The 27,686-nt window shown below is 51.5% G+C and overlaps 3 protein-coding genes across 13 annotated transcripts in view; 1 reads left to right on the top strand and 2 right to left on the bottom strand.

The window, feature by feature from the left end:
- The first annotated feature begins 378 nt into the window (after positions 1 to 378).
- Positions 379 to 21,378, top strand: LIG3 (DNA ligase 3). Of its 4 annotated transcripts, none has more exons than XM_045985962.1 (20): positions 379 to 497; positions 2,551 to 3,107; positions 5,311 to 5,454; positions 7,198 to 7,395; positions 8,374 to 8,525; positions 9,436 to 9,602; positions 9,687 to 9,764; positions 10,232 to 10,400; positions 11,931 to 12,086; positions 13,933 to 14,064; positions 14,611 to 14,690; positions 15,626 to 15,713; positions 16,087 to 16,164; positions 16,485 to 16,608; positions 17,204 to 17,346; positions 17,673 to 17,747; positions 18,176 to 18,322; positions 18,794 to 19,001; positions 19,384 to 19,451; positions 20,548 to 21,377. In XM_045985962.1, the coding sequence occupies exons 2-20, from the start codon at positions 2,555 to 2,557 to the stop codon at positions 20,779 to 20,781; spliced, it is 2,994 nt and encodes a 997-aa protein (XP_045841918.1). In that variant the 5' UTR covers positions 379 to 497; positions 2,551 to 2,554; the 3' UTR covers positions 20,782 to 21,377. The 4 variants fall into 4 exon arrangements, with proteins under 4 accessions (XP_045841918.1, XP_045841919.1, XP_045841917.1 ...); XM_045985963.1 differs by having other exon boundaries at positions 405 to 493; positions 20,548 to 21,378; XM_045985961.1 differs by lacking the exon at positions 379 to 497 and adding an exon at positions 1,499 to 1,633 and having other exon boundaries at positions 20,548 to 21,378.
- On the bottom strand, positions 420 to 1,262 carry LOC123930018 (translation initiation factor IF-2-like). The gene has a single exon (XM_045986239.1). It carries the CDS (start codon positions 1,260 to 1,262, stop codon positions 420 to 422), a length of 843 nt encoding a protein of 280 aa, XP_045842195.1.
- Positions 21,379 to 24,008: 2,630 nt separating the features above from the next.
- The window catches only part of RFFL (ring finger and FYVE like domain containing E3 ubiquitin protein ligase), a 65,622-nt gene continuing 61,944 nt past the window's right edge, over positions 24,009 to 27,686 (bottom strand). For all 8 annotated transcript variants that reach the window (XM_045984261.1, XM_045984262.1, XM_045984258.1 and 5 more), the window contains one exon: positions 24,009 to 26,246. In XM_045984261.1, the coding sequence (XP_045840217.1) occupies positions 26,065 to 26,246 (182 nt within the window). In that variant the 3' untranslated portion in view covers positions 24,009 to 26,064. The remainder of the gene's footprint in view (positions 26,247 to 27,686) is intronic.

Here is a 27,686-nt window from a genome sequence, read left to right as displayed (position 1 = left end):
TGAATACTTATTATGTACCAGGCTTGTGCGGGACACAGGACAGAGGGAATACAGAAAAATAGGTTGAAGGACGCATTCTTTGCTTTCCGCAAGCTCCTTACACTACACTTTCTCAACCATCATCTTTAAGGACTGGATCATCTCTGCCATCATGAAGAAATCAGGGGGTCCTCCGAAGTTCAGGCCGGGCTGAGACTCCAACTGCTACCGTGTTCCCCCACCTCCGCTTTCCTCCGCCGCCACACCCGGCGGGAAACCACCCTAAAAGCCCTCCGGGTTCCCAAACCCTCACGGAGCCTAACCTGACCACCGCCCAAGTGGCAGGCTCGGGGGCGGGGACGCGTGGAGACACTTGGGCCCGGACCTCTGCGCCTGCGCGCCGCGGCCGGCTCAAGGACCCGGATTTAAAGAGACAGGCGCTACAACCGTCGTGGTGGCGTGCGGCCTGTGGGCGCCGGGTGTGAGGCCTGCGGTGTGCGCCGGAGCTGGGAAGGCAGGTGAGGGGCGGGCGCGGCGGGCGCGACGGGCCCGGACAACCGGGGGTGCGGCGGCCTGGTGGCCCCGGGGGTCCGGGACTCGGCGCGGCCTGGGAACCGGGCCCTCGGCTCCTCCCCCGCCCTCGCGCCGAGCCCCGGGGCACACCCTCCGTGACGTGGCGGCCCCCCGGGAGCCCACGGGGGTTGGCCCGTAATCCCCGGGACCCCCGCGGCTCCGCGAGTGGGAGGGTCCCCGGGGCCCCTATGGGGCTGCTCTAGCCCGCCCGGGTCTGCAAGCCTGAATCCGGTGCTCCTTGTTGCGAGCCCCGGAGCCTTTCTCCGTCCGCCGCGGCCCCTTCCCCCGCCCTGAGCTGTGTCCTTGCGCCCCCGGCCCGCCGGAACCGAGGAACTCGCTTCCCCGCCTCTGCCGCGGCCGTTCGCGCCGGCCGGTAGCCCCTGCTCGCTCCCGGAAGGCGTCGGGGAAGGCTCCCCGGGAACTGTGGCTGCAGGACGCTCGCTTCCCACCCGGGCTGCGTTGGGGCCCCAACGGTTTCGTTCTCGACCACCCTGGGGGGAACGCTGCGCCGCGGCCGCTTGCGGGGGCGGTGCGGGGCGGACGGACTTGCTCCGAGCCTCACGGTGCCTCCTCGTGGCCCAGGTCGGCCTGGGCTTCGGGGCTCGGGCCCCGTGGAGGGGAGGGGGGCACGCTACCCAAACGCTCTCCTGAGGCCAGTGTGGAAGCCGAATTCGTTCTGAGTTCCTCTGATGGACTTGCTGGACACACATACCGCACCACTGTAGTTCTTGAACTTCTCGGGTTTTGTACCGTCTCTCCAGCAAAGTGTACATTTTTGAATAACGCGCATTTTGTATACATTTTCAGGGAGTTCAAAGCCCACCCATCCCCCAGCCTTTCCGTGGGCTCATTCTGATTTTCCCAGTCATCCCGCGAAGTAGGTGTTATTTTCCCTATTTAGAAATGAGAAAACCGAGACGAAGATGAGTTAGGGAGTTCTCAGAAATTAACAGTCCCTAAACCGGACAGTCACCGTCCGCACTCCCAAACCCGATTCCCATCCACCTGCTTTCCACTACAGGAAGTAAAGCGGGCTTGTCGTTATAAACCAATAAGGACTTCCACTACAAAGCATGTGCAGGTTGGAAATAATTTCCAGTATATTTAAAATTAGAACAATGAAAATACTTTAGAAAACATGAATATAAAAAGGTCTAGAGGATACCGTGTGGACATAATCCCTGCTTTCATTTGGGGTGATTTATCAGTTCCTTTGATTCTTGCTGTCCAGTTGCTTCAGCATTTCCTGATTCAAGTACATTATGAACAGGTTGATTGCCCATAGGGAGCCTCTGCTTGAAGGATAACAGCTTTACTGATGGTCATAAGAGCTAATGTGTCCTGAACTTGTGCTCTATGCCCAGCTCTTTTCTAAGGGCTTTACTCTTAGAGTAACAAGTTAGGTAGTTTGTTAACCACATTTTGACAGTTGAAGAAATTGAGGGAGGGAGAGGTTAGGTTACAACCAAGGTCACACAGCTAATGAGCTACAATATGAACCCAGGCATTCTGGTTCTAGATTCCATTTAACTGCCTCTCAAAATGGGTCATCTGATTACATCACAGATTGGCATAGTGACTTAATATATGTTCTACTTCACTTTGAAAATCTCAAGAACATCATGTAATTTTTCTTGGTGACTAGAAAGAAACTTCAGAATCTTGTAATATTTAACAGTCATCATCCATTAAAAGTATCAGGTATTGCTGATGGCCTGAGAAAAGCTTTTTTATGTTGTTTGGATTTGATTCTCTTGATTGTGATTTACTAGATGTACATGTGTACATTAGATATTTGAACCCCCTTCTGCAAACTGAACTTTCCTTTTGTTCATCCTGTACGCAATAAATCTTTAATGCTTTGGGAAATGTTTGGTTAGTCAGCATGGACTGACTAGGGCTGTAGGAGGACTGTAGGAGGGCTGTGGGCTTTGGGGATGTAGTAGCCTAGCTCCTCATTTATATCTCACTGTTCTTGTGTCTTACGCTTTCATGCAGCTGTATGACTTTGACTTTCAAGATCCTCTTCCCATCAGCAGCTCTCCGTGCACTCGGGCGAAAAGAACTGTGCCTGTTCCGAGAGCAACATCACTGGCCTGACAGAAGGCAGTTCAGCCATTGGTCAGAAACAGATCTGCTTGATGGGCCCTGCCTCCTCCAGAGAAGAAAGCCTGCTCTGTCATTCCAGGAAGGCCATCTAAGACCACGTGCCACCTGCCTTGTTTTCTTGCCAGGGGCGCATGTGGGACTCTGCAGTGGCCCCTGTGAGATGGCGGAGCAACGGTTCTGTGTGGACTATGCCAAGCGTGGCACAGCCGGCTGCAAAAAGTGCAAGGAAAAGATTGTGAAGGGGGTATGCAGGATCGGCAAAGTGGTGCCCAATCCCTTCTCAGAGTCCGGGGGCGATATGAAAGAGTGGTATCACATTAAATGCATGTTTGAGAAACTGGAGCGGGCCCGGGCCACCACAAAAAAAATTGAGGACCTCACAGAGCTGGAAGGCTGGGAAGAGCTGGAAGACAATGAGAAGGAACAGATAAGCCAGCACATTGCAGGTGGGTGGGGACCACTGCTTTTCCATTGTAATGGTGCTGAGAGAAAAAAGGATAGTAGAGTCCCATTTTTTTTTCTTCTTTCCTTTTTGTTTAATTTTTTGCAAAGAATTTCAAACTCAGAAAAGTTGTGAGAATAAAAAAAGAAAAAAGAAAGCTCGTAAGCTTTTACCTAAGGCATACCTGTTAACATTTGTTCTCTTTGCGTTATCATTTGCATTCTTATGTGCACTGTTCCACTTTCCACACGTGCACAGCTTGTTTTTTTCCTGAACCATTTTAGAGTACGTTGCACATATTTTGGCTTTTGCCTTTAAATACTTTAGTGCATATATCTTTTTTTTTTTAAGATTTTATTTATTTATTTGACAGAGATCACAAGTAGGCAAAGAGGCAGACAGAGAGAGGAGGGGAAGCAGGTTCCCTGCTGAGCAGAGAGCCTGATGCGGGGGCTTGATCCCAGGACCCTGGGATTATGACCTGAGCTGAAGGCAGAGACTTTAACCCACTGAGCCACCCAGGCACCCCTTCAGTGCATGTATCTTAAGAACAAGAGTATTCTCTCTTGTGACCATAACACAGCAATCAACTCTGGTAAATTGATCCTTTATGTAATACTTTAATGCACCATTTGTATTCCAGTTTTATCTATTAGTCAAAGAATATCTTTTGTAGCTTTTTTCCCCTTCACAGTAGAATCCCACTCTGGGATCAGGTATCACATTTTGTTGTCTCTTTGGCCTCCTTTAATCCAGAACATTTCCATAGTTTTTCTTTCATTACATTGATATTTTTGAAGAATAGAGTACCTACCACTACCCCCTCTTCTCTTTCAATTTATTATCATATGGATTCACAGATTACTTTTTCCTGTGCTTATAATTTTACTGTATTTTATTATTTCCATACTTAATTGTCCCATATTGGGCCACTTGGGAAACCCTTTGATCTGGTTTCTGTGTCCTGGATGCCTGCCTCTTCTTCTTCCTTTTTTTCGTTTTTTAATGTTTTAAAGTACTTTTTTACTTTATAGCATAATAGTATGCTCTTAGGCTTACCTTATTTATTTATTTATTTAAGATTTTAAGTAATCTCAGCACCCATCGTGGGACTTGAACTCACAACCCCAAGATCAAGAGTCATGTACTCCACTGGCTGAGTCAGCCAGGTGCCCGTCTTAGGCTTACCTTATATGTATCCTACCACAGCTCTGGAACCAGCCATTTCTCTGAAGAATGCTGGTTCCTGTTAGTGGGGGAATGGCTTTGGAGACCAAAATCTAGATGCTGTGTATGCTTGAGGTATCTTTGCCTTTAGACCTTTAAGCAGACAGAACTGGAAAATAGATATTTACACACAAACACACGCATATACACACGCAAACATATCATATGCACAGATACATATATATGCACACACATACATATATATTCACGTGTGTGTATTTTAGAAATCTTAAACCAATACTTCCAAGTCTGGTTAGTTCTTTATGACCTTCCATGTGCTCATCTTTAAAGTAATAGTCATATCTTCAATTGAGTATAGTTCCGGTCACTGTGGAAGGACTGTGGTAGTGGCTCTAAAAATGAGCACCTGCGTATCGTTCTTTGAGAGGAGAAAAGACTTCGAGGAGAGAAAGCTACTTTGCATATACTTCTTTCTCAAGTTCCTCATCCTGCCGTGCCCTGACTTGGCCATTGGCTCCAGCCTTTGCCATTTCTGACTAATCTTCAGAGGAAGAGGAAAACAAGGTAGAGTCAAACTCACACAGCTCAAAAAACACAGCAGCTGGGACTTTCCGTGCCTCTGCCAACCTCACATGCTCTGTTCTCCATCTTCATTTTACTCTTTTGTTCATCTCTAAATTGGAGCTGAGGTCCCCAGGTTTTATCTGTGGAGAGGTGGGTTCTGATTCTACCCAAATCTGGAGATCATCATATATGGGGTAAGAGGTGGAGAGTGCTGATGAAAATATATGTTATTAATAGTTAAAGAGTAATGGGGTCTTTTGCCCCCCAACACTACCCCCTGCCCAGGACTCTCTTACTCTACCTCCACTCAAGAAGTACAGCCAGTCCACAACCAACCTTTGCCATGGTAGTAACTTACCCAGCAAGGCTGTAAGAACAGTTGTTTAAATTCTTTGGAAGCTTTTCTCAGAGATCTTTCACTGAGACATACTTTTTCTGGGGGGGGCGTCCTACAGATCTGACTTCTAAGGCAACAGGCACACCAAAGAAGAAAGCCGTCGTCCAGGCTAAGCTGACAGCCACTGGCCAGGTGACCTCTCCAGTGAAAGGTGCCTCACTCGTCACCACTAGCAATCCCCGGAAATTTTCTGGTTTTTCAGGTGAGAGAGATACTTTAGCTGTTACAGTCATTTTAATTTGGAATCCTATTTGGGATTCTGGCTAAGAGTGAAAATCCTGTGCTATCGCCTCATTCATAATTTGCTTCCCTCTGAGCGGAGGAAGGTAATGGCTTATTTTCAGTATTCCTCTGGCATTTTTTAAAATACATTCATCTCTGTTGCAGCCAAAAGATGTTTGTGTTTTCAAGACTTTTTCCCCCTTGAAGTAGTCACCTGGGTCAGATGGAGTTGATTATAACCTGCGCTATAACTTCCTTGTATTTTGGTGATGAAAGGATTTTGAGAAATTGCATCCCTAACCCTGCCGAAACCAGAGATGAGAGTGTGGAAGATGTCCTGCATGGCCATACATAATAGGTAGCATTGGGATAGGGGCTTTTACTTTGTAGCTTCGTCTGTTCTTCAGGTAACCTTGGGAAGTACTTTTATGAGGCCCATGTGACAAATGGGAAAACTGGTGTCTGGGTCATTATAGAGTCAGTATTGACATTGAGGTCTGCTTAACTCCCAACACCTGTGCTTTTTCACCCTGCACACTGGTGCCCTTCTTTGAAGACATTCTTGTGACTGACTCAGGTGAAGAAAGTAAAGGCAAACACATGGACTCAGAAGTTGTTCGGAGAGGTAGCTTTAAGTGAGTGAAAGAAGCGCAGACTTGAAGTCAGGAGACCTGGGTTCTGGTTCCCGGGCTGTCACGTGACAGCTTGCTCAAGGGGGCGGGTGGCTTTCCCTCGGAGCCTCTCTGGCGTCATCTGAAGGGGGAACAGTAGTAGCTGCCTCCTTTACCCTACAGCATTCACACGAGGACTACTGGAGAATAGAGTACTACTGGTACTAGGAGGACTACTGGTGATAGGCCAAAGCCAGAAATACAGAGGGGTCCGGTTGGCAATAAGGACAGCACGTTCCTGGATGGACCCGGGTCCCAGGGAGGAAAATCTGGGAGGAACTGAGAGAAGTGGGGGCATTCTAAAGTCTTGCAACCTGCTCAGCATTGACGCTTTGGAATTTTGTTGCCTGAAATCCTCTTCAGGACCAGGTCAGAGATGAGGATGGATTTAGAATTTACAGACCCCAGACAAGAGGAAGCTTACATCAGCAGCCTGCTTGCTAATGGCTCTCTTGCAAGCTTGCAGAACGAAATGTGCTGTGTAAAGGAGGGAAGAGAGGCTCACTCAAGAGTTGTGCATTTATTTGAGGGTGTCTGGAGGAAAGTCTTGCTTGCTGACTACCTTTTATTTTGGCACTGAGAAGCAGGGATGGATGGGTGGGTGGGAGCGGCAAGGGCTCGGGCATGCCTTCTCTCAGGCCGTGGGCTCCTCAGAGAAGAGATGGAACCAGGTCATCTTCCAGCCTGTCAGTCTGCGTCAGTCTTGCTCCAACTAACATGTCCCTTTGTTTCTTCTTCCATCCTCATCCCCACTTTTCTGCGGTCAGCTTTACCATGACTCTGAGGTTCGCTTGTTCTCTGCGGTGCTTGAATAAAGAAACGTGCAGCAGCTGGGCCTCCATCCTGGTGTGAAGCCATTGTTTCTTTACCGTTAACCACTATGATGCCTGTTGCCCTACCTGTGAGATGGGCGTGAGAATCTCCACCCCACAGGGCTAATTTGGGTGCTGCAGTGCAGCTCCATATAGAGTGCCAGCAGAGTGCTTCCTATTTCCCTTTTTTCCGTCTCAGCAAGGCAGATGAATCATCCCTGATGTTTCTCTCTCCAACAGCCAAGCCCAACAACTCTGGGGCAGCTCGCGCAAGCCCTCCCCCTAAGGCAAGTCTGTCCTCAAGCAGATGTGACCCCAAGCACAAGGATTGTCTGCTACGTGAGTTTCGGAAGTTGTGTGCCATGGTGGCTGAGAATCCTAGCTACAACACGAAGACCCAGATCATCCAGGACTTTCTTCGGAAAGGTTCAGCAGGAGGTGGGGCCTAGGACATCCTGGATGTGCTTTTCCTCTGAAGAGCTCAGAGCCATGGCTGGTTTCATTGCCATGTGACTCATACATTTGCATGGGACCTCATGCTTGGTTTAATCTTCTGTTAATACCATCTTGGAATTCCTTTTTCTCTTTTTAAAAATTTTTTTTTATTTTTTAAAGGTTTTATTGGAAGAGAGCGGGCGCAAGAGCTTGCACGCAGGGGTGGGGGAGGGAGGGAGGGAGACGCAAACTCTCTGCTGTGCAGGGAGTCTGAATCGGGGCTTGATCTGAGAATCTGGGATCACGACCCGAGCCAAAGGCAAATGCCTGGCCAACTGAGCCACCCAGGTGTCCTAAATATTTTTCATTTTTAAGTAATCTCTATACCCAGCGGTGGGGCTTGAACTTACAACCTGAGATCAAGAGTTGCACACTCTATCAACTGAGCCAGCCAGGCATCCCTTGAAATTCTTAATAATTTTGAACTGAGAATTCTGCATTTTTACTTCTTATTGGGCCCCATGAAGAATGTACCAGTTCTGCTCAGAGCACATTGGTATCGCTCTTCTTCTGCCCTCACTTTATCCCTAGGAGGCTGGAAGAACATATGCATTTGACCAAGAGGAAGATTTACTGTCCTGCATGTTTGATCAGATTTTTGTGACCCATGTGCACAGCTGGAATAGAATCTTCCAGTTCCTTGGTTCATCTGACAAATCATCACTGAGCATCTGTAATGTACTCCTCACTGGGGACGCTGAACTGGAAGTTTGGCCCTGCCCTGTGGGAGCTCAGCCACAGGAGGTAGACACGTGAGCCACAAGCCACCAAATGCTATGGCCTCTACCACTGTAACGAAAATGCACAGGGCATTGTGGCAGCACAGACCATGACGTAGACCTTTCTCTCGGTTTCTTGAGTTTGTATATGTATTTGTTTAAGCTCCATTTCTCAGGAAGGCCTCCATTCTTCTGTCTCCAGATGGTTTCCACGGTGACGTGTACCTAACAGTGAAGCTGCTGCTGCCGGGTGTTATAAAGAGTGTTTACAACTTGAACGATAAGCAGATTGTGAAGCTTTTCAGCCGCATTTTTAACTGCAACCCAGATGATATGGCACGAGACCTAGAGCAGGTCAGAGGAAAGGGAGGGTAGGCAGTGTTCCAGGGGGGGTTCTGCCAAGCCAGGCACCTGAAACCTTTTTTCTGGTTGGGGCACATACTGTTTTGGGAAACTGAAACCCATTTGAGCAAGCTTCCTTTATGAGAGCTGAATGTGAGGCGACAGCTGTTAGTTTCACAAGGTCCTGAGGACTGCAGTCATACTCCTGCAGAGGCCTGAGAGGTCTGGATCTTGAGGGACTGAATTTCAGACCTCCCATAGTCTCTCCTGGGGTTGCCATTCTGGACCCTACTTTTTCTTGCTTTTTTTCAGTATAACCTGGTATAACATTCAGCTTCTGTTTGTTCATGACTCCAGCTTTGGCAGCATGGAAAGTTTCTATTTAAGCACCTCCCCCACCCCTTTATCTGATGATCATATTTGTTTCTTAGTTAAAATTCTTTATTTTTGTAAAATATTTTCTTTTTGAGAGAGCGAGAAAGGGAGGGAGGGTTGTGGGGGAGGGGCAGAGGGAGGGAAAGAATCTTAAGCAGACTCCACGCCCAATATGTGAGCCCAAGAGGGGACTCAGTCTCACAACCCTGAGATCATGACCTGAGCTGATATCAAGAGTCGAACACTTAATTGCCTGAACCACCCAGGTGTCCCTCTAGGTTAAGGTTCTAACAGGAATCAGATTGGCTCAGTTCTGGATTAGTCCTTGTATCATCCCTCAGTGAAGGCAGGTGGCCATATCCTGTGGTGGATAGAGGTGCCCTTTCCAGGAACTGTGGGTGGGATAGATTCTCCAAGAATGAGGTTAATATGTGTGTGGTGGGGACAGAAGTGATGTTTGAAATCTCTGGTTCACCTTTAGTCCTGGGGGCTGGAGGGATACACTCAGCCACTCTGGGGTTACAACCATTTTGGTTTTTGGAGACAGGGCGACGTGTCAGAGACAATCAGAGTCTTCTTTGAGCAGAGCAAGTCTTTCCCCCCAGCTGCCAAGAGCCTCCTTACCATTCAGGAGGTAGACGAGTTCCTCCTTCGGCTCTCCAGGCTCACCAGGGAGGAGGAGCAGCAGCAGGCCCTGCAGGACATCGCCTCCAGGTGGGGGAGCTGCCGATGGGGATGGGCTTGGGGAGAAGGAGTCACCCGGGAAGGAAGACCAAGTTGAATGTGCCTCACCCCTAGGTGTACAGCCAATGACCTCAAGTGCATCATCAGATTGATCAAACATGATCTGAAAATGAACTCGGGTGCGAAGCACGTGTGAGTACCAGCCCTCCCCTGATAGCCAAGCTGCTCGCTTCCTTTGTTGCCAGCTGGTGTCAGGACTTCAGGGTCCCGAGGTGGATTCAAGTCCTAACTCTACCTTACTCCTTCCTGCTCGGCCAGTCACTTGGACCTAGCTCAGCTTACCTTTTCTCATATAAAATGTCATGATGACCTTCTCACACAGTTGTTAGAGTTGAAAGTACAGAATACATTCAGTAAATCTGTCTGAATTGCTTGCCCACTCCAGCCCGTCTTTGCTAAGGTGGCATCCACGTAGACCCAGGATCTCAAAATTGCTAAGTTCTGCAAGAGCATTTTCCCTCGCGAAAGGCTTTAGACAGTGGAACATTAGCTTTCCCACTATACTGAGATCCCTCCTTTCTGTGAAAACTGACCGTTATCTAAAGTGATGAGATCAAAGGCAGTGGTTTTTGTTTCTTTGCTCCTCTCTGCCTTGACAGGTTAGATGCCCTTGACCCCAATGCCTATGAAGCCTTCAAAGCCTCGCGCAACCTGCAGGACGTGGTGGAGAGGGTCCTCCGCAATGAGCAGGAGGTGGAGAAGGAGCCAGGCCGGAGACGAGCTCTGAGTGTCCAGGCTTCCCTGATGACACCAGTGCAGCCCATGCTGGTAAGGCTGCTGCTCTGGCCCCACTCCAGATGTTCCGATCTTCCTTGTGAGATCTGGAGGATTGGGGCCAGGCACAGTGCAGATGTGAATCTCTACAGGGCTCTAAAGATGAAGGAGAAGACAGTGTGGTTTAGCAGAGATGTCTAAGCTTGAGGCCTGCCTTGGCCACCAGCAGGGTATAGGATCTTGAATGAGTTGCTTAGCCTTTCTGGGTTTTTCATTTCTTCATGTGAATGTGGTATGAAACCTTCTGAAGCATCACTTAGACTGGTTGACTGGTCATCTTTCCTGAAGACAGCAGGGTGTGTTAAGTAACTCCTAAGTTTCTGTGACCTACCCCAAAGTAGCTCTGAGAGGTGGTGGCAGAGCCTAGCTTCCTAGGATCAGGGGCCTTGGCCTCTTCCTTCTGGAAAGAGGAAGCTTAAGGAATGAAGATCATGTCTGACCAAGATCATCTTGAGCCTCTACTCATTTCATGAGAACTGGGCTTCCCCTTCTGCATTGGTTCTTCTGTGCAGTGGGGTCTCCACCAGTGCTGCCATGCCCAGTGAGAGCCGTGGGGCTGCCCCAGTGGGGCGTGTTGACTTCCGTGAGCTCTGCCTGTGCGTTACATACTACAGCCTGTGGTTAGGCTTCTGTGTTTGGGTTAGGGAAGTGTCCTATCTTGCCTGGGATGTGGGACAGCCAGCCCCAAAGTAGTGGGATCTCCATCCTGGGGACAGGACTTCTGTCACCCGCAGTAGTGGCCTTTCTGCCCTTTATAGGAATTCTTCTTGGAGTCTGTTTTAAAACCTATCATTTATTCCAAGAGTGGCATGGGGTAGATAGCTTCGTGCTGAACCGCACAGGCTTTGGAGTTGGGCCCAGCCATGAGTGTCATTCCTGCCCTAGATGAGCTGAATACCTTTAAGTGGGGACTTAGGCTCTTCACGCTTCTGTTTTCCCAGCCATAAAATGAAATCCATGTCTCTCACGTAAGATAGCACATCAAGGATGCAGCGAAATTATGTGTATGATCTGACATGTACAACCCCCACCCCGAGATGGTTGGTCATCGTCAGCTTGAGTCAGGATGGCGCTGGGAAGTGAAGAAGCCCTTCTGTGTCCTATCCTAGGGATCCCTGACCGCTGCCACCCTGCCAGCCTCCCTGTCACCTACACCCTCTCCTCCCCTCTACACACCTCCTGTGCTGAGATAACTGATGCGTTTAATAGCAAGCCAAGGCCGTGCAAGATCCTGAATTACTGAGGGAAAAAATGAAATGCTGTTTCAGTGGAATTTTATTTGCTCTAAAATAGACCACGTTTGTGGGCCTCAAAAAGCCAGCTCCTGTGTCTGCTGCTGCAGCGCTGTAGTCCAAATATGGCACTGCCTAGCCTTGTCCATCCCCCTCACCTCTTCAGCGGCCTGGCCTCAGGTTATCCTCTGGTCGGCAGGCCCCAGGACCTGGACTTGGGGGCTGTCCGTGCTGAGCAGCCCCCACTGAAGAGCACCTGTAAGTCTCCAGGCTTTTCTTTTCCCACCCCAAGGCTGAGGCCTGCAAGTCCATCGAGCACGCAATGAAGAAGTGTCCTAATGGCATGTTTTCTGAGATCAAGTATGATGGGGAGCGAGTGCAAGTGCATAAGAATGGGGACCACTTCAACTACTTCAGCCGCAGCCTCAAGCCTGTCCTGCCTCACAAGGTATGGGTCCCTTTCTGTCTGCAGGGACTGGCTTTCTCTTCCTGCCCTGAAGAAACTCAAGGCCAGGGTTCCATAGTCATTTCAGCTCTGGGCCATAGTTGAGTTTATTTTGTGTCATTGAAGGAATCTATTTATTTTTGGAGTCTTATAATGAAGGGGACATGGGGACAGTTAAAGAGCCCAGACATGGGTTAGTGACTACAGAGCCCCAGGGGACGGTGATGCTCCCCTCACCCACAGTGATGCTAGAACAGTGAGCTCACCTGGCAAGCGACTTCCAGTGCTTGTCTTTTGTGTTTCTATGTCCTGTGTGCTCCCCAGCGCTCAATTACCTCCCGGGGTCAGAGGGCTGGTAAGCTGTCCTTCATGAGTCTGTTTGATAAACCTTTATCGAGGGCTTAGTCTGGGCTAGGCACTGTTCTTGGTAGTGGGTGTACAGTAGTACAGTAGCAGTAGTGAAAAAAGGACAGAAGTACTTGGAAGCTTATATTCTGATGTAAACACAGTCCAGCAGGGACAAACGAGAGCCCAGACTCCTGTCCTTTAAGGGGCATTAAGAACTTTGCCCCTTAATCCTTCTCAGCACCCAGGGCCTCTGTGAGTCTTTGGACTTCCTTAGGGAAAAGCAGCTGGAACATCTGGCCCCAGTAGCTTGTGAGTGATGGGACTTCCTGTGCTAGCTGCCCCTTGTCTACTAGGACCGACTCCATTCTTTTTTTTTTTTTTAAGATTTTATTTATTTATATGACAGAGATCTCTCTCTCACAAATAGAGAGGCAGGCCGAGAGAGAGGAAGAGAAGCAGGCTCCCCGCTGAGCAGAGAGCCCGATGTGGGGCTCTATCCCAGCACCCTGGGATCATGGCCTGAGCTGAAGGCATAGGCTTTAACCCACTGAGCCACCCAGGCGCCAGCACCGACTCCATTCTTCAGAGCCCTGGGGGTGAAGGGGATGTGTCATGGGACTCCTGTGCTGCCCTCACCCTTGCCTTCCTGCTGGACCTCTGAGCGCTGGGCTGTTCAAGTGTCCAGAGGAGAGCTGCCCAGTGGGCCCCTCTGTTACCTGGAAGAAGTCTGGGCCCTACTCTCCCTCACCAGCTGTGCTGGGTCTCTCTTGTACTTGTGATTTGTAAGGAGCTGGGTTGAGGATTGAAGCCAAGTGGGACAGCGGGACAGGCCTTTCCTGTCCCCGCTCCAAGCATCGTAGGTTGTGAGGGCCTGTGTGCCCTGCCCAGGAGAGGACTCAGGCCCCAATCGTGCTCTCTGGAACTCACCACTGGCAGCGCTTGGCAGTGGCCGCCCTGGGTTCAGTGGGACTACTCCCTGTCTGGAACTCTCAGAGTGGGGTCCTGCCTGTATCGGGAAAGACTCTCGATTGCAAACATCCTCTCTTACTCATTTAGAAGATGGCTGTGGGTTCTGAACTCCCACTCGGAGAAGACCCTCCTGTTTCCTTGCTGCTCCAGAGAGGGTTCATTTACTCCTTTCCATCCATCTTTTTATAAAAGCTCGCTTGTTATCCCCCACAAATGTCTGCCTGCCCATGTTTCCTCCTCCTCCTCACGTTTGTCCACCCCCACCTCCTCCTCCACATACTTTCTTCCTTTTGCCTCCCAACTCTCCTCCATGGCCCAGAGTGGTTCCATCCAGGCTAACCTCTTCCTGGGTCACAAACACACCTCTCCTCTCATCTCAGTGGCTGCTAAGGCATGGGTGTTCGCACATGAGTTTGGCTTCCACATATTGGTGTTCTGTGTTCCTTCTGGGGCCTGGCTTTTGCTTTCTGGCTCAGCTTTAGGTCACTGCCGCCCGTTCCTCCCTCACCTGTTTCCCCTTTCTGCCCAGCAGGTGGCCCACTTCAAGGACTACATCCCTCAGGCTTTTCCTGGAGGCCACAGCATGATCTTGGACTCCGAGGTGCTCTTGATCGACACGAAGACAGGCAAACCTCTGCCCTTTGGGACTCTTGGAGTGCACAAGGTACTGGCTTGGCGCCCAGTGTGCAGGAATGAGCAGGTGTGAGCACATGTACATGTATCTTTGTGCACCCTTGCTCTCAGCGGAGGGGAATCCACTCAGGGTGGGGCTTATTCTTTGTTTCTGAACTATTTCTGAATTTAGCCCCAAGTTTAGACATGTTTTTTGTTTTTTACAAAGAAGGAGCTAGTATTGGGAACTCAGAATTGGGTTGGTTTCCATTTTGGACTGTCTGCCAAGTGCCCTTGTGGCCCGGAGGCTTCTGAACACATATAGGACTGTTCTGCTCACTGCTTCCCGGGTCCGTGTTTTTTGTTTTAAAGATTTTATTTATTTATTTGACAGACACAGCGAGAGAGGGAACACAAGCAGGGGGAGTGGGAGCGGGAAAGCAGGCTTCCGGCCAAGCAGGGAGCCTGTTGTGGGGCTCGATCCCAGAATGCTGGGATCATGACCTGAGCCGAAGGCAGACACTGAGCCCCTTGGGTCCATGTTTTACACCCACTTATTTTGGGCCTCATGTATCTACTACCTCGTTTCCCCTTACAGAAAGCTGCCTTCCAGGATGCTAATGTTTGCCTGTTTGTTTTTGACTGTATCTACTTCAATGATGTCAGCCTGATGGACAGGTAGAGAGATCTGCTTTTGGTTCCTGGGTTAGGACAGGTGGGGGTTCAGATTGGACAGGAGGGAGGGGAAGGGGCTGAAGCTTATGCCTCTTTGTACCCAAGAACTGGGGAGGAGGGAGCCAAGAGGTTGCTCACTTGCCACACACTCAACTCCCCACTGACTGTGAGAGCCGTTTTGCTGACTGGAGGAAACCCAGATCCCCACAGAAGTTTCTGTGCCCTAGCAGAGTGGACTATTGAGAGAAACAAACTGTGAACACTATAGGGTTTCAGACAGCACCCATGGGGGCATAAGGCAGATGCTTTTTAGCCCGGTTTCGCTTTTGGGAGAGGTGGCCAGGAAGCTGGGACTAGAAGAGGCTTGGAGGTGGGGACCGTCTGAGGGAGAAATAGCGGCCTTGACTTCACTGCATGTAGATTCTTGGGTATGAGAAACCAGTACTGGCCCCTTGCACACCTAGACATGTCCCTGCTCTCACCCTCCCACACTGGCCCCGTCACTGAGTGGGGAGGGGGGAGGAGGAGGGGAGAAAGGGGAGAGACTTGTTGGGCCTTGGACTTTGGTCCAGAGAACCACCCAGCCTTGGGCTTGGGGGCCAGCGGTGGTGGGGCGGCGGCTGCATGGATGAAAAATGAGAGTGGGAGTCATTTTTCATGTGGGACCAGACGGTCTGGGCTAGAGGCTATTTCTCCCACGGCTTCATGACAGAAACAGGCACTGCAAGGATGAAGTGGCTTTGTACGACAGCTCACGGTTGTCCGTGTTCGGTTGCAAGGAACCCTTGTCATCCCGATAGGCAGAACTGTGAGGCTGGGGGTTTGGAGCCACGGCAGACCCTGTCTCGAAGCAGCAGTTGGTCGTGCTCCTCCCTCCTCAGCACTCTGAATGGGGTGGGAGGGTCCTGACCTGACCTCCGCTCTCTCATCCCCCTTAGGCCTCTGTGTGAGCGGCGGAAGTTTCTTCATGATAACATGGTTGAAATTCCCAACCGGATCATGTTCTCAGAAATGAAGCAAGTCACTGTGAGTAAAGACCCCACCCCAGACAGCAGCCTAGTGGTTCGAAAGCAGGGCAGAGAACCCCTGGTCAGATGTGATGGGGAGAATGAGTCCTCATTTTCTCACGGGGGCTGCCACTATGTATAGGTTGTCTCCTAGTCTCCACCTACAAGGACAGGGCCTGAAACATCCTTCCTAGCTGGGCTCCCTTTGTCTCAGAGCTGCAGCCACTTTCTGGTTGGGTGAACTCCTGCTCTGCAAGACCATTGTTTGTGTGTTCAAGTTGGGGTATTTGCAGCAGGTGCTTTACTAGTGTGCAAAAGGGAACCACCACCACATTCCCACCATGGTGCTCTCTGTTCACACACCAACCTTAGCGTCTCTCTGTTACCCTCAGAAAGCTGCAGACTTGGCTGACATGATCAACCGGGTCATCCGAGAGGGGCTGGAAGGGCTGGTGCTGAAGGATGTGAAGGTGAGCTGCTCCCACCCTGTTCTTGCTTTCTCCCACGGGCTCTCGGCCTCCCCCAGCCTTTCCAGCCCTGGCCAGCCAGAGGGCAGTGGCAGTCTGAGGTGGCCAGGGTTGGGTGCGGCAGGGCTGCCTTTCCAGGGTCTCACCGGCTCTGTTCCAGATCTGGAGGATGGGTTCGTGTATGTTCCCTGGGACGGCAGGTAAGGGCTCTTGCTCAGAGTGGACTGGGCACTGGTAAAGCCGATATGTCGAATGAAGAGGTAAATCCCACCCTCCTAGAGTTTCCATTCTAGTTTGAGGTCTCTCTCCTGCTCTTCCCTCAGGGTACATATGAGCCTGGAAAGCGGCACTGGCTGAAAGTGAAGAAAGACTATTTGAACGAGGGGGCCATGGCTGACACAGCTGACCTGGTGGTCCTTGGGGCCTTCTATGGGCAAGGGAGCAAAGGTCAGGATGGCCTCCAGGCCCTGGGATGGTACTACTTTGAAAGGCACCACCACTCAAGGTGTAGCTGGCCTTTTTATTGGCTTGATCTGCCAGCACAGCCAGACATGATGCCCACAGCTGTGGGATCAAGGGCCCCAACCCAGCATGTCACCTAGGCACGGACATTGGAGAGCTACAGACCTGGGCAGGGAGAGGTCAGGCAGGAATACCCCATGCTATTTGGCACAAAGAAGCTCACTGTCGGCTAGTTTCTGGGGGCCTGGCCACTTTCTCCTCAGGGAAAACCTCAAAATCTTCTGACTGGGGGGAAAGCTGGGCTCTGAGGAGTCAACTGTGTGCTAGACTCTAATTATTTTAATTCTCACCAGAGCTTAACAAGTTACACATGATGAGCCCCAGTTTACTGAAAAGGAGAATGGGGCTTGTATAGGTTTGTACAGCTAGCAGGAGGTAGGCCCAGGAGGTGAGCTCGGCACTCTTGACGCCAAGGCTCAGGCCTTTCCCCTCCAGCAGGCTGCCCCTCACTGGGCACGTGGGGCTGGTGACCGTGGCTCCCTCCCTCCACCATTTAACTCACCCATGTTCCCACCCCCAGGTGGGATGATGTCCATCTTCCTCATGGGTTGCTATGACCCAAGCAGCCAGAAGTGGTGCACGGTCACCAAGTGTGCAGGAGGCCATGACGACGCAACCCTCGCCCGCCTGCAGAAGGAACTGGACATGGTGAAGATCAGCAAGGTGAGGAAGGGAGCTGTTCTGCCCAGACACCTGGACTGGACCTAGTCCCCGAGACTGGTTGTGCTTATCGTTTATCTGTGTCCGCAGAAAGGAGAGCTGCTGCTTGGCCATGGGAACAGTCGTAGGTGTTTAGAGGCTTTGAGGGCCTACCTTGTGGAAACTGGCCCGCATGCCCCGGTGGCCACGCCCTCTCGGGGTAGGGAAGATCCCATGGGGTGAGGGTCAGCTTTCTGTGAAAAGTCACCTCTTCACACAAGCCCCTCACGAAGGGGGTAAGTTTTGTTTTGGCTTGGGAAGGGCCCAGGACAGCATCTTTTCTTTTCCAGGATCCCAGCAAGATACCCAGCTGGCTGAAAATCAACAAGATCTACTATCCTGACTTTATAGTCCCAGACCCAAAGGTACCAGCCAAGGGGCCTGGGCTCCTCCCGCCCGCAGGAGGAGCTTGCAGATTCTCTAGCACCACAGAGAGCCATCTCAGCCTCACTGACAGCCCAGCCTAGAATGGGGATCTGGACTGTTCAGCCAAGGGATGGGCCAGTCCACACTGAGGAATTGTCCTTAATAGGGGCAGGATGAGACCAGCCATCCCCAGACACACAGAAATGGTTTGCTCTGGAAGCTATCTGGGCCACTTCCTTCCATGCACTGACAGAGAAACTGGGGCCCAAAAGGAGAGCTGGAACTTCCCTCGGGTCCCATAGCATCAGCAGCAACAGTGGGACTAGAACCCATCTCCAGCCTGTTAGCCAGCGCTGGTCTGTATTGCTTCTTGCTGGTGGGGGGGGGGGGGGGGGTCCTTCTTAACCAGTGACTAAACTCCTGACAGAAAGCTGCTGTGTGGGAGATCACAGGGGCTGAGTTCTCCAAGTCTGAGGCTCACACGGCCGACGGGATCTCCATCCGATTCCCACGTTGCACCCGCATCCGTGATGATAAGGACTGGAAATCTGCCACTAGCCTCCCCCAGCTCAAGGTGCCAGCATCTACTGCATGTGTGTTGTCCACCCCAGTTCCCAGCCTCGGAACCCTGGCTCTCTGGCCTGCTCATGTGTTCTCTTCTCCCCCCGCCGCCCGTATGTCTCTCCCCAGCCCCCCCACCGCCATCCACCAAGACAGGGCAAAGAGGGCAGTAGAGGGAGACCTGCCTGCCCCAGGGCTCAGAGGAGAGAGCTTAGTGTGCTGTTCTCAGCCTCCTGCCCTACTGCTCAGGGCTGGGCCCCAGGCTATAGTCTATGATGCTGTTGAGAACCAGGGGGCAGGGAACAGTGATTTGTACCGATGATCCAAGGAATGGCCAAAATTTAGAAAAGCACCAAGAAAGCCAGCTTCTATTCCCTGCCATTTCTCTCTCCTCTTTATTCCTCAGCCCCATGGGCCTAACCTGCTTCAGAGGCCAGTGGTTAGGAAGAGGATGAGAGCCCCTGACTTTGTATCACCCCTCCAGGAACTGTACCAGCTGTCCAAGGAGAGAGCGGACTTCACGGTGGCGGCCAGAGAGGAGGGGAGCTCCACCACAGGGGGCAGCAGCGGAGAGAACCAGGGTACCTCGGGGCCTGTGGGGGCTCCCAAGGCCTCCAGGGCCTCCCCGAAGCAGCCCTCCACCAGTGCCAGGAAGGCAGGAGGAAGGCCGAGTAGCCCCAACAGCAGAGGCGGTAAGGGAGTGGGTGGTGAAGAGTGTGCTGTGAGGGCAGAGCTCAGGAGACGGGGACCCAGTCTCGCTAGGCAGCTTGAGGTCATGTGGTTCCCTCTGTCCACTGCCGCAGACCCGGAATGCATTCCTGTGGTGTATCTAGCCACGGGCCCCACCATCTGCTCAGTAGAACTGAGTGACCGGCTCCTGGGAGAGCCCGTCTGACCTGGGGATGAACTGCCTCTGAGCTAGAGGCCTTGCCTGCCGAGAGCCTCCTCGGCCAGCTCCCTCAGGCTCCCAGTAGAGCTGGGGCCTGGCCTCTCCCTCGGCTGCCCTGACCTCAGGGGTAGCAGCTTTCCTCCCCGCCCCCCCCCACGGTTCTCATCACAGGCTGTCTCCCACAGGCCACCAGCGGACTGTGAAAGTGGGGCAGAAGCGGAAGGCTCCTGATGAGACCGCCTGCCGAGCAAAGGTGAGGGGAAAAATGGCAGTGTCCCGGGGGCCCATCTGGCCTGGAGCTTTGTGTTCCCAGCCCTCTGCCCTTGGGCACTGGGAGGAGTGAAGGTGGCCAGACCCTGTGGCCTGCGGCAGCTACTCACCCACCCTGGGCCTGTCTCAAGGGACAGCCGCTCCACCCTGTGCCCTCTCGTTGCCTTGCAGAGGCGGCCGGCCAGCCCGCACAGAGGAAGGAGAGCCGTGCCAGCAGGCAGGAGATAAAACAGCCCAGCCTCGCTGAAAGAGGCTGCAGGCGCCCAGCGGGCTGCAGGTCCCGAGTCACAGTTTGCATTAAAGAGAAGGGACAGAGCCCGGTCTGGGTGGAGTGCAGCTGTGTGAGTTTGTGCTCAGGGCCAAAGCAGAACCAGCCCCCCGCCCCCCTGAGGAGCGCGGCAGGGGCACTAGCCGGGTGACTGGCCTCCTAGCTGCAACGTCCTTCCCTTCTTGTCCTCCCTCGTTTGTCTTTGGTCTGAAAAGAGCCGTTGAGCTGCTCCTGAATGTGGCAGTTAGGTTTAGCCCTGGGGGAGCTGCTGGCCCACAGGGTACAGAGGTAAACACTGGATGTCTGTCCAGTGTGATGGACCCAACAGTCCTCCTCCCCCTAGCCAAAGCCAGCATCGGAGATTGCCAAGTGGAGTCCTGCACCCAGTCCCCAGCAGAAGTAGGAACTTTTCCCCTCTTTTCCCTACCTCTGAAGCCCCTGCTTCTGTCCACAGAGCAGGGCTCCCAACCCCCACATCTAGCTGCCTGTGTGCCGCGCACTGCTCCATCGGCCAGCGTCACGGAGTCTGAGAGCCAGTGGCCCTGCCCCCTGGGTGGTGCTTGAGTAGACACATATTCCTCTTCTCCAGGTCCCCAGTGTGGGGACCCAGCCATGCTCCCTCCTTTTCCTCTAGATGGATGCAGTATGTGCCCTCTGGAGTGGCTGGGGACTGGGACTTCGATACATGGTCCTTTCCTCCAGTCAGCTCTGAGATGGCTCCCTCCATCTCTGGCTCTGGTTCTCAGACCTCCTTCCTGTCTGCCTGTGCTGCGCTGGGTGGAGCCCCAGCCTGACCGCTGTGCATTTGCAGGTGCTGCTGGACATCTTCACTGGGGTGCGGCTCTACCTGCCACCCTCCACACCAGACTTCAGCCGTCTCAGACGCTACTTTGTGGCATTCGATGGGGACCTGGTGCAGGAATTTGACATGGCCTCAGCCACACATGTGCTGGGTAGCAGGGACAAGAACCCTGAGGCCCAGCAGGTCTCCCCGGAGTGGATTTGGGCCTGTATCCGGAAACGAAGGCTGGTGGCCCCCTGCTAGGACTGCGGCCCTCCCCCGCCCTTGGCCACAAACGCTCTGCTTCAGTTGGGGGTGGGCCTGGGCCAGCAGGCCAAGGCAAGAACACAGTGGTGGGGCCTGGGGGAGGGGGGTGGGGAAATGGCCTGCCTTCTCCAAGCAGTGCGTCTTCCAGAACCTACCAGCTGTGGTCTCTCCCCAGCCAGGACTTCATGGCTGTGGGTGCCGCCGGGGAAGTCTGTGTCTCCTGCTGGTTTACATAGATCTTTCCGATCTGGGTGCTGGTTTGGTTGTATTTCTGTTTTCTTTTAAAAGCTTTTTTTTTTTCTATAAATAAAATACCTTTCAGTTACCCGGTCCTTCACCCCTTCTCCCCTGTAGTCCCCCTAGTGGTCAGGCACGGAGTGACGCTGAGCTGTTGAAGCTCAGAGCACAGCCACCTGCCCCTTCACTTGCAGGCTCGTTTTTAAAGTTGTATTTAAAAGACTGCTCTCAGAAATGTCCTTATTATTGGCAAGACTTATATTCATCCTGGCCCTTTTTGCCAGGAATGTAGCCTCCTTTGAAAGAAAAAATGAATTTTATGACTTAATTCTCTGTGTTCTCCTCTTACAGGGTGTGGGTTCTGGTTTGAAGGGAGGGAACCAGGATCAGGTAGGAAAACAGGGCTTTATAAGAAAAGGGAGGTTATTGGAGCTACTCCTCTGGGAAATACAGGACTCCAAGAGGCCCTGCCTCCCCCAAATTTGGAAACAAGACTGGTCTTTAAGATAAAAAAACCCACTCAAGGACAAAACCTATACAGCCTCCTTACCAAGAAAGTCTCCCATGCCACCCGAGGCTGGCTTATTGGAATAAAAGGAAAACAGTTCCGTGGAGAGGAGTGTATTCAGTAGAACTTTTCATGGCAATAGAAACGCCTTGTAGATCTTCCCTGGCCAAAATAAACGAGGCGCGCTTAGCCACCTCTCAGGTGCTCAGCAGCTGACACAACTGAGGAACTCAAGTTTTGGTTTTAGCTCAGCCTTCCACAGTCACGTGGGGCTGGGAATGGCCACACTGGCCGGTGCAGTGCCAGGCCTGGTTCACACCTGAGTTCTTGAGCGTGTGAGCCTCCCTCCCAGAGGCGTGGGGAGAATGGCCCCTAAATCTACAGGCTGCTGCCAAGAGCAGACGAACTCCGGCCGCCTCACGTGACGCACCCAGCACGGGCCTGGCTCGCAGTCATGTCAAGCTGGGACAGACCGCACAAGCGGCTGCACACCTGCCTGTTGCTGTCGCATTCCAGGCTGGGGCAGGCTCCTCAGGTGGTCTTGTTCCTGACTGGCTTCCCGGAGTTCAGTTCACTCTTTAGAGTCCGTTCTCTATTTTCTTACTATCAACAGGTTGCCAGGCTTGTTTGTCCATCCCCTGTGAGTTAAAGTAATGAGACTCAACTTCTGGAACATGTTTGAGGGGGCCTGTAAGACTGAGGACCACTACCTCCCCCGGCCCTCCTCCAGGGTGCTCAACTAAGGTAATACTCTGCTGGGAGGCCACTCGTCAGTCAGCGTAGAGGCCGGCCCTAACCTGATTTGGGTCTCTCTACCTGCTGGTTAAGATGTGTTGGGAAGAGGGGGCAGGAGGGGTTGGTACTGCCCTGACTCTGGCCCAGCACATTGGTGTTTTTGAATAGGCACCATTCAGTCTAGCAAGAGTATGGAGAATAAGACTCCCTTTATTCTCCTTTGCGGAGACAAAAGCCACTGCTCCTTTGAGCACTGACCTACATAAATTTCCATCCCCCTCTCCAGCCTCCTCAGGCCAACCTGCCAGATGGGGCAGCAGAACAAAGCTTTCCCCCTGGCATTTTGCCAGAGGACACTGCCATTGCCCTTTGACCCCACTGCCCTAGACCCAGCCCCACCTGTCCTGACCTGTGGCTTACACTCAGGGTGCACCCTCGCAGCACCCAGGCCCTGCCAGCCACTGGGGAGCAGCTCAGTAATGAGCTTGGCCCAGAGGTCCTTTCTGGTCACGTTGGGTGCTCTCTCCAATTCCCTGTTCAAGGTGTTAGGTCTCTTTCTTTCTGGTCTTCCTCAGGAGTGTCCTCCTTCGCTGCTGAGATTATACTGTCTATACAATTGTGTATTTCCGTGCCCTGCCCCTGCCAGGCAACAGCATCTTAAACCTCCCCAGCACAGTGTTCAAGGCCTGCCTGCCTTTGGACCTTTGTTCACATGCTGCTAGTTGACAGCGGACAGTAGGTTGTCCTGGGTGCCCAGTGGAGGACAGAATGCTGCAGCTCAGCCTCAGCCCTTGCTGCCTCCAGGTGAGATTGTTTCCTCTTCTCGCCTCAAGTCCTAAGGCAGATCTGCACATAATCTAGCTCTCCCCACACAGGCCTGTGCCACACAGCTGGGCTGGGTCAATCTCTGAGCCACACCAAATGTACAGCTGTATCCAGAAGCTTCCATCCCTGGGGTTACCTGAAGACTTAACTGAGCACATTGGCTCTCCTCAGATTCCTTTCTACCCACATCTCTAAGGCCCATCTCTACAAGGTCAGTGTCAATGTCTGGTCTCACTTGGTATTTCTTCCTTAGTGCTAAAGCTGGTCCTTTCGCTACACAGCTCCCATCCTCTTCTAGGCTGTTCCATGGCAGCTCCCACATACTAGTTGTGAGATCTTGAACACGTCAAAACACTACTGAACTTCATTTCCTCATCTGTTGAGCAGGAATATCCACATGGCCACCTGGCCCAAGCACCTCCACAAGTAATGCAGTCTCTTGAGCCTGGGATCAGCCTGTGGTCCCTCAGCTCTGTTGCAGTCTTGACCTCTGGTGTCCTCCCACCAGATCAGACAGGTATCTCCAGTGAAATTTTATTATAAAATTATAAAGCAGAGCTCTGTAACAAAAAATACACATCTGGGTTTGCTTTAACACCCACGTTAAGTCTGAGAGAATCTTAATATAAGCCACTTGAAATAACACATTCACATCTGAAAGATTTCAACAAATTTGTACAATATATATTGTGCACTGACTCCTGCACAGCTTCTGGGTACGAGCTTGGATCCAGCTATTCCAGGGTACTGAGAACCAGTCAGCTCTCCCAAGTCTTAAAACAAGTCTCAAAACGATCAGAGCCCAAGCTATGGAATAATTGGAAGAATTAAGATGTTTCATGATAATTAAGACCAAGGATCCGTGAGGGGGAAGGGAGAGCACTCGGAGATAAAAATCAAGTTTTCTACCTAGATTAGATAGTAACTGAAATGGGATCTTGGAATTCCCAGCCTTTATTTGGTGTAATAACGATGAACAACAACAAATCAGGGTGGTTTGACATCTTTTTTCCTGAATGGAAACCTTCACCGAGACTTAAAGGCAAGTTCTTTCTCCAAAATGAGCAAATGATAGCAGTTCTAATTCTTACTGAGGTTTTACTAACCAACCTTCAGGATATTATTTTTAACTTCTGTCTAGGAGGGAATGTGGGAGGTAGGGAGAGGTAAGGCCTCAGCAGTGAAAGCAAGTTTTAAGTAGGGAGAGAGCCAGCTTCTGCCCTGAAGTTATTGCTAGATCATAACTAAGTTGCATATATATATAAGTAATACACACACACCTGTTACAGTGGAATCGAGAAGCAGCTGAATCCTCTGCTAAACTGGCAGGCATTGTAAACGGTAGTAGGTACTGTCCAGCAGAAGAGTGAAAGGTCCTCATCGCAGACCTCTCTTGATTCCCCCGATTCCTACAAAGGCTGTCCCAGAATCAGATCATCTGGGACTTGGTGTAATGTCAAGGTAAGTGGCCCAATGTGCAACTGACAACTGCTTTATGAAATAATTTCGTTCTTCCAAAGGGGAATAGTGGTTGATTGGGGGAGGCCTAAGTATGTCTGTACCAATAAGCAGGTCCCCTTGGAGGTTTCCCACTGTTTTCCAAAGTCCTGACTGCTTCCAGTCTTCGAGAACTTGACTGCACAGCAGGGGGAAAGGGTAGCGAGTGGCCTGCTAAGGCCCTCTGGAGCTTAGGGGTTGCATAGTTCACCCCCCGGGGAACAGCAGCACGCACAGCTCTTCTGATAGCACGTGTTCTTGGCCTAGCTGCTCCAGCAAACTTAAGCCCTTTGGCTCTTCCAGTGGTAGACCCACCCTAAGAGGGCTCGAGAATATGCTTCTTCCAGACCTCCCCTCAAATCAGTAGGCTAAGGAAGGAAATGGGAGCGGGGAGTCCCCACTAACCTAGGGAATCAAGACTTGCAGCTGTCTGCCCCAGGGTTGAATCCAGTCCCATTCAGTATCTTCCAATACCCCTTAGGTGTACAGTTTCAGTCTCCAGGAACCTCGTGAGAAGTGTGGCTAGAGAAGAGCAAGGCTCTTCGCCTTAGTCTCTCTGCCTTAGTGAGACCATGTTTAAAACTCCGCGGGAAAGAGAGGGACTTCATTCCCAGGGGAAAGTGGTTTGCAATTCCTTTGTTGGAGAAGTCAAAATTAAGCAGGAAGTTACTGCTTCCACCCAAAACTTTGCCTTTTCTCATAAACTAAAATCAAGGGTGGTGTACAGGCCCTCAGAGCACCAGAGCTCGATGCCCGTGCCATCTCACACACAGACTCAAACTTCCCTGCAGATGCTTTGCTGCCTCCAGGGTTCAGTCAGGAGACTCCTCGCTTCCAATCCAGCACTTCAGGAAGCAACTCTAAATGACTGCAATTTTCCAGTAGCATTTGTGTTTCATTTCTCACCAGAGAAAAAGTTTACTGGTCCAGATTTAGTCCTAAGGAGGATCACTATTGGTCTGGTAAGCTAACATCTTTTTGGTCTGAAGAAACAAATTTTAGGCAATGTAGCAAGAGACTAGCAAAGCTGGTTAAAGCACAGAAAGCCAGAGGCCAGAAATAAACCCAAATGTGCTGGGGAGGAAGAGAACCATTTCTACCAGGACCTTTGACGGCTGGAACACAGGTGGCTCAGGGATGGCCCGGATACAGGGGGAAGGGGGAAACTGTTAGGTTTACAGAGGAAGGGAGGAAAATCTGGTCCAAGTTCTGGAAAATCCTCTCTTCATCAATTACCATCATTACCCCAAGATCACTGGAACAGGGATTTGCCCATGCGATCTGTACCAGTTCCCACCGGCCTCGGGCTCCGCCAGCCAAGAGGTGCGCCGCTGAGGTGGGACAGGCATGCCCAGAGGTGACCGCATCTTTGCTTGCAGATTCTCTTGTTAGCCTGCCCCTCTGCAAGCTGGTCAATCTGGAGCCCAAACCCTTCCAGCTCTGTCCCTGTAAGGCACTGAAGAAGCCGGCGCCAGCCCTCAGGATCTGAATACGTGCACGGCTCGGATCACGTACTGCCGACAGATGGGACACTCATTCATGCGCTTGCCGCACTTGGTGCAGGTGACCATGTGACCGCACTCCAGCAAGACACAGTCAATGGGCGAGTCCATGCAGATCCTGCACAGGTTCTCCTCCACACTGGGCGGCACTGCTCCACCTGGGGCAGGGGGGGGGGGAGGAGGAGACTGTAAGTGCAGGGGGCGGCAGGGGACAGAGAGAAGGGGCATGCTGAGGACACCCCAAATCCACACACTGCCCTCAGCTGGAACTCCAGGAACCAGCCCCACCTCTCCTGGCCAGGCTGCAGATGTGGATAATAAAGTACTTGGAGATCAAATACAACCCAGAAGAGGACAGCTAAATAAGGCAAAGTCCTCAAAGCTTCAAAGAGTTTTCAGATAGTTGCGGCTGTAATATGGTGAGTAAGTGGCACTTAGGGACTCATTATCCCCCGAGGCCAAACATGCTGAAAAGATAAAAACTGGTTCCAAAAAGTGTGATACGATCGGAACTGTAGTGAGTGGTTCTTGAAGGATCGCAAGGCTTCTCAGTCAACATATCCCCAACTGAATACAGCCAAGGATCCTGGGGGCTCCCTGTGCTGTCCCCCAGCCTTCCCCAGGCTTCCTCTGAGGCTGCCGCCTAGCGGAAGAGCCCAGCAGAGATCACAGCTCCCTCTTCTGTGCTCCCCCCACACCAGCTTCTCAACATGGAATTAAACGTCTTAACTACTGAGCTCCCCCACGACTCTGCGCGCTCCTTAATTCAACCAATTTGCTTGATTTCTGCAACTATGTACTTCACATTTGTTAGATGCTCTTGAGGTCAGATCTTCCTCTTTGAATCTCTAAAATGCCAATCGTGTGGTACGTGTTCTCAAAATGTCTGATAAATGAACATCTCTCAAGGGAGTCCTAACAGCTCACATTTGTGGAAATCTGTGCCAGGCAGGGTCCTAAGAGTTTTGCATATTTTAACTCTTTTTGAATCCTTGTGAAAACTATGAAGTAGGTACCTTATAGATGAGGCCTCTGAGGCCAAGGAGGTAAGTGGCTGGCCCACAGATTCACAGCTGCTAAGCAGAGCCAGGATTTGAATCCAGGCAGGCCTTCTAGGCAAGTGGCCTGAGGACAGGGACTATCAAATTAGTATTAACTGCCCAGTGCACAGAATTCTCAATAACGTCTAGCTGGCTTATGTGAGCGAGGAGGTGCAGAGCATCTGGCCCACTAAAGTGTGATACTTTAGTGCAAACACAGAAGAACTTTCATGTCCAAAACCCTAGCCATTGCTAGCATGTTTTAAATGGTAGTCTGAAGCTCCAGGATGGGCTCCATGCTCAGTGCAGAGTCAGCTTGAGATTCTCTCCCTCTCCCTCTGCCCCTCCCTCTACCCTGTGTGTGCATGCATGTGCGCCCTCGCTCACTTGGTCGCTCTTGTCTAAAAAGTGTAAAATCTTTAAATGGTAGCCTGAACCAGGGAGCCATAAGTAGGGAACTGGTTTCATATCAGTCACCTGTCCCACTCCACAGGGGAATTCTCTGTCCTCTGCTGCTTGGCACTTTCTCCTACTTCCTGGACTCTTCAAGAAGTCAGC

The sequence above is a fragment of the Meles meles genome, chromosome 18 (assembly GCF_922984935.1).
Source record: "Meles meles chromosome 18, mMelMel3.1 paternal haplotype, whole genome shotgun sequence".
Lineage (NCBI taxonomy): Eukaryota > Metazoa > Chordata > Mammalia > Carnivora > Mustelidae > Meles > Meles meles.
This window is presented reverse-complemented; position numbering and strand designations above follow the sequence as displayed.